Source organism: Phalaenopsis equestris, unplaced genomic scaffold (genome assembly GCF_001263595.1).
Source record: "Phalaenopsis equestris unplaced genomic scaffold, ASM126359v1 Scaffold000240, whole genome shotgun sequence".
NCBI classification, from domain to species: domain Eukaryota; kingdom Viridiplantae; phylum Streptophyta; class Magnoliopsida; order Asparagales; family Orchidaceae; genus Phalaenopsis; species Phalaenopsis equestris.
The window spans coordinates 107,397-113,360 of NW_018164682.1; the positions used below are offsets into that span (position 1 = coordinate 107,397).

The 5,964-nt window shown below is 33.4% G+C and overlaps 1 protein-coding gene across 3 annotated transcripts in view; it reads left to right on the plus strand.

The window, feature by feature from the left end:
- LOC110023997 (phosphatidylinositol/phosphatidylcholine transfer protein SFH8-like) overlaps window positions 1-1,409 on the plus strand; it is a 47,180-nt gene extending 45,771 nt beyond the window's left edge. For all 3 annotated transcript variants that reach the window (XM_020723690.1, XM_020723688.1, XM_020723689.1), the window contains 2 exons: window positions 872-943; window positions 1,076-1,409. In XM_020723690.1, coding sequence (XP_020579349.1) covers window positions 872-936 — 65 coding nt within the window. In that variant the 3' untranslated portion in view covers window positions 937-943; window positions 1,076-1,409. The remainder of the gene's footprint in view (window positions 1-871; window positions 944-1,075) is intronic.
- Window positions 1,410-5,964: the final 4,555 nt, after the last annotated feature.

Sequence of the window (5,964 nt, forward strand, 5' to 3'; positions counted from 1 at the left end):
GAAAAGAAAGATCTCTTATCTGAATACCAAAGTTTAAAACCTACATTATCAATCTCCTTAGCCTTTTCTCCCACCCACTTAGTTTCTTGAATACATAAGATATTAATTTTCCTATGAATCATAATATCAACTAATTCCATTAATTTACCATTGAGAGTGTCTATATTCCAAGATCCTATCCTAATATTAGTTTCATTAGTTTCATGGACTAACTTCTTTACCCGCATTCGCCCGTAATGTGGGAACCCTTGCTTATTTAACACTACACCCGGGCGCCGGTGTAGCGACCCTTGCACACTTTTCACTGTATTCAGGCTATACAGCGCGTCGCTTCCAGGGGACGCCCTAGCACTTACACAATGTTCAAAAGGATTCATGTCATGATTTTTTCGACAAGTTTTACGCTGGCTGTCGACTACCTAACGCAACCCTCCACTTTTCTCATCCGGGCTTGGGACCGGCAACGGCAGTGTTTACTGCTCTGATAAACGATAACACCTTAAATTTGATATTTATATTTAATAATATCTCAATGTCATAAATCTATGCATAAAAAAAGTATATATATTACTTCAAAAAACTTAATAATAATAATGATATTTTTTATGTGATATTTATAATTTTAGTGCTATACATATAAATATGAAAATTCATGCATTAGACACCTAAATACTTGAAAATTGTATGGTATGCATGTAAAGGAACAAGTACTTGTGTAACTGAAAATCTTCATCGGAATGCGTACATATTTGCAACACCTATTTAAGTAGCCTTCTGGTGTTATGAGGTTTTTTCGCTTGGCAGTCTGGTCGTTCTTACATCCACATTTATTCCCGTATATTAAGCTCTGAACTTATAATTATTTTTTCAGGTACTGCATGCTACAATTGCAAAGCAAATCCATGCTGCAGAACTATTGGAAGCTCTGCAAATTAAGCAGCGGGTCAGTTAAAATTTTATTTAAGAACCGATCTTTGGAACGCTCAATGATTTGATCTGTTTTAGATATATTGAAGCTTGTTTGGCTACCTAAACTTTTTTTATCTAAGTTCAAGTTTTAATGGTTTGTATCCAGAGAAGACGATTCTGTTAAAATGGCGCTGCAGAAAACTTAATTGGAACTGTGCTTCTGTGAAATGTGGATGCTGGATGATGACGGTTTGGCACTCTATTCAGAGACTCTTGTTTTTTTGTTTTTTTTTTTTGGTAGGGGTGTGCTGGGTTTATTTCTTTTGTCAATGAAATGCTGGGTCTAATTGAACATTTAGTGAGTGATTAGTAAATTACAGAAATGGTTGAAAGAAAGTTTACAGTTGAATTAAATGCAAACTCAATTATTTTCTGGAGTTTGATAGGTGTTTCAGTATTTGGACTTATTGTTCCAGTTATGAAGTTTCGGCAATGCTTTGTTTTTTGTGTCATTTACTTACATGAATACCACATAATTCCTATGTGTTTACATGTTTAACATTTATGATTTACTTCTTCTTACATTTGTACCCCCCCCAAATCTTTCTGAACAGATAAAAAAAAATGGCACTGTTTTTACTTTTAAAATGTGAAATACACATTTTCTCATATGTAAGATGGCATGACTGCATATATATACACGTACAAACATACATATTTAGGCCCTAGATATGTAAGTACATTGGATGCTGAAACTAAAAGCCAAATATTTCTTTTTTGAAGTCATGCTTGGTTTTAATTAGTTTCGAATTAATTTGAATTTGTTTCAATACTTTTATAATGTATTCATTAATTATAAATTATAAATGATGTTTACTATTGATTAAAAATATTATATATATATTTATAATTAGTATATGCTATACATTCAGTCAATTTTAAATTATATCAAATTTATTTCAAATGAATTATTAACTCAAAGGCTAAACATTTATAGAATTTCATGCAATTGGCCATCAATGTCACCACTGTGGCGGTCCGAAAGGCAACATATAACAACGACATCCTACGAGATGAAGTAGAGAATCATGTTTTGTACTAATCACATCAATCATAGAAAGTGCAACGATTGAGTTGATAAATCAAACCCAATCATAAATTATTATTTATAATATTGTACATGATAAAGTATTTAGGGCATATAACATAAACACAAAAGAGATAATTTACTATGTATGATAACACATAATAAATTTTATCATATTTAAATGAACTTGCAGTGCCTACATGCAACATGTCACATATTTTGAAGTTATTTCTAGTATTGTGATGCTTATAGACAACTATATAAATATGACTAAGCAGTTATTTGTTATTTTATTTTATTTTATTTTATTTTACATATATTTAATCAATTTTATAAAATAATTTTATATAAAGTTGTAACTCTATGGGCCTTTCAGCTTGGTTAACTTGTGCTAAAAAGGGTTATGCCAACCTACTTATCATTGCATAGAAACATACATCTTTATATATTATATAAGAAATTTTTAGAAATTATTTATTAAATAATATGACTAATGTTATTGATATGTCAAACTTGGGTTGCATGAATAAACTTAGTGTATTTAAAAAAAGTAACATTCATTTAATTTAACATACAAAAATCATTGTAACAATAAATCATGGAAGAGATATTTATGTAATTTACTATTTCATTATGAGCAAAAAAAAAAAAAAAATTGATGTGACAAGTTTATAACAAGTAGCTAAATAATAACGACATTGCTAATTATCATTTTTATTCGACAAAACCAATAATATTAAAACCTAATTTCATAACCTAATTTAAAGTTTTCAGAATAAATATTAAATATAATATTTTTAATGACCAGTAATCAATATAAGTTTCAACTAAATTTTTTATAAGGAAGAAGGAATACGGATGATGCATTATGCACAAGCTCTCTAGCACTTAACATCAGCAATCCAACAAATATTTTTGGGGATGAGAAGGCTTCTCACTTTTTATTTTTTTGTTGAAGGAGAAAAGGATGCGAGGGAGATGGTTGCAACGGTGAGAACGCACACACATAGACATAGAGAGAGAGAGAGTGTGTGTGTGTGTTATTGGCAGATCAGGAGGAAGATCAATTCTAAGGAGGGTTGACAAGTACTATAACTCAAAATGAGAAAGACGGTAAGGAAGACAATTGCTTCGTTGAATGAGTTTAGTGACTATAAAGGAGACGAGAGTAATTGTATATCCTAGCTCTTAATCTTCTTTGTATCACAACAGAAGAAATTCCGCAAGCATGGGAAGTTGTGGCAAATACGGTTGGCTGATGGAGCTTAACAATTTATGATTTAAGGGAGGAGAGTTGAGGGCCTCAATGATTTTAGTCATAAGAAAGCGTTCTAGTGGTTCAGTTCATGGTCGAACCGATTTGGTTTGAAAATTACAACTACACACGTATAAATAAATTGATTCCCAAATTCATATATTGTTTTTAGAATACCTTTAGATACTTTGTGACAACTTTTTCATCAATCTCTCACATTACTTCATACTCCTAACTGACACATGTGAAGTATTCTAACAAAATTAATAGATCGTTAATAGAGTTAATAAATTTCATACTTAAGAATGCACCTAGATTTCTCTTTATAACTTATATTTTATTGAAACAATAGTGGCTCAAACTAAATACTATGAGAATCATCATGCATCTAATGCATAGCATTAAGACAAAAAATATCATCTACTTCTCATAGTCTAAAGGAAGATGCTTCAATATGAATCTTCGATGATCTTTCTTATCACCTCAAAAAGGATAATAAAGCAAGGTAGTCGTTTTTCTTTTTTGTTTTATCTCTGATACAGATATGATATCCAACTTCTAACTCAAATCTGTCCATATTTAAGGTCAAATTGTCTTTTCTGGCACTTCTGAGATGAGAGTAGTTATTCTCTAATTTGTTGGATCTACTTTAGAGTTTAATCAACTAGCTAACATTCTAAGGGTTTTCTTCACCAACCTCAAACTAATAAAAACAAGATCTACATTTCCTTCATAAAGATGAGAAAATAGCATCATACTAGCAAGCTTAAAAGATATTATTATAATCGACCTGCATCATACTAGCAAGCTTAAAAGATATTATTATAAGCGACCTCCATCAGCAAAATGCAATCCTCCTGTTGGCATCAATTTTTATGATGTCGCATGAGCTGGATGTTTCTCAGATAGTACAGAACTATGCTTAGTTTCCCTATGACTAATACATCCTATTAGACCTCTTGGTACGTGTCACAAGCGTGAAACCGAGATTGGTACGGATTTGCCCCTACCGGGGAAAATTCACCGTGAGGTGCTATTGGCCCTAACTCCAGACCTGTTTTACATCCATTTTAATGTTGAGGTCCAAGTTTAGTCTCTTAGTTCTCCTATACACATTTTGGAAAAATTCAGGGTCGGACCAATTTTACCCCCACGAGGGTCCAGGAAGCATGACGACACCAAAAACCCCAAGTTAAAACTCCTAAAATGTTCACTTTTGACAAACATTTTTTCACATTTATTGTATTCTAGTAATAGTCTACTTTTTGCGGCTTCCGGGCCGATGATGGCCTTTACGGTCATCCGGGAAGAGGGTTTAGAGCATCATACATGCGCCACAGTCCAGAACGTTTGTTGGCAGTAATTTCCCTATTGAATGGTAGATCAAAATTGTCAATTTTAAATTTATGGATTACATTTCACTCATATGAAGTCTACAATATCTAATGGATTGAGAAAATCCTTTGTTGAGTGCTCCCAATGTAAATCAGTGTTTTCAGACTAGACCAACATGTAGGCCCCAGTCCCGAGCGGCTAGGTGCTTAAAATTCCTTTCCATACATTAAAAACCAAGCCCATGGAATTTTAGTGCTAGTTTTTGGTGCATATGCCCCAGATTGGGCACCTAAGCGCCAATCCTGAGCGCCTAGGCGCCCAAACACTCAAAACGACTTTGTTTTCCCTAGAGGCGGAAAAGTAGGCGCCACCTTTGTGGAGCCTAGGTGCTAGAGCCCTAACGCCAGAGAGCAAGGCTGGGTGCATAGGGACCAGGGTCACAACGCCTAGGCGCCGGTCCAGTTTCAAGTTGCAAAAAAACTTGCTTTTTCACATCGATATCTGGTGCACTCCAAGGGGCCAAAATTGTAGAATTTCTTGGGGATTTTGGAAGATTTGCATGAGATATGCAAAAATTTGTTATCATACCTCTTTTGGACGACTTCTAGGAGGGATCATGAGACCATTTTAGGAAAAAGAAGGGGGAAAATTTTGGGAGGCTGGTTTAAGCCTGACCTTGTCCTCATTTTAAAAGAAATGTGGACTTCATTTCTATTTTTGGGGCTGTGAGGGGAGAGGTGACCGTGACTTTATATATGCTTAAAAATATAAGATAAATATAGACATAATAAATATTCAATAATTATATAAAATCACACTTATAAATCACACTTATCAACGCAAGTATACATATCACTCAAGTAATATATGGCTCTAATGGAGTCCTATTGATCCCACGTGGAGTAGAATTAGATCTACGAACTAAGATTTTAGAAAAAGTAATACTTTAATCACAACAACAAAATTCAATTTGCTTATTTGTCACTAATAGACAATTGCAATAAATATGTAATTTTAATAACTATTAAATAACGAATGATATTAATGAAGGTTTAAATGTGATATTCAATATATAAGAAATCATCATTCTCCTTGTCAATAAATTATAGTGAATGGATAAAGTGAATTAGTTCAAATTATATTGTCTCAAATAAGAGCATACTTATTTTTTACCCTTTGGTCCAGGCATAAAGAATATTGATTAATCCTACGCTTGTTTACTGAATCTGCGGCTAGGCTGAGAGGATACCGGCTCTCACTTCGGAGCTCCCACGTTCCCCTCGCCTGAGGGCTAACATCTACACTTCAACACCCAAACGATAGGACCGAATTGGGGATTTTAGTTTGTCACTCTAAAATCTTCAATTCTACGCCCGAT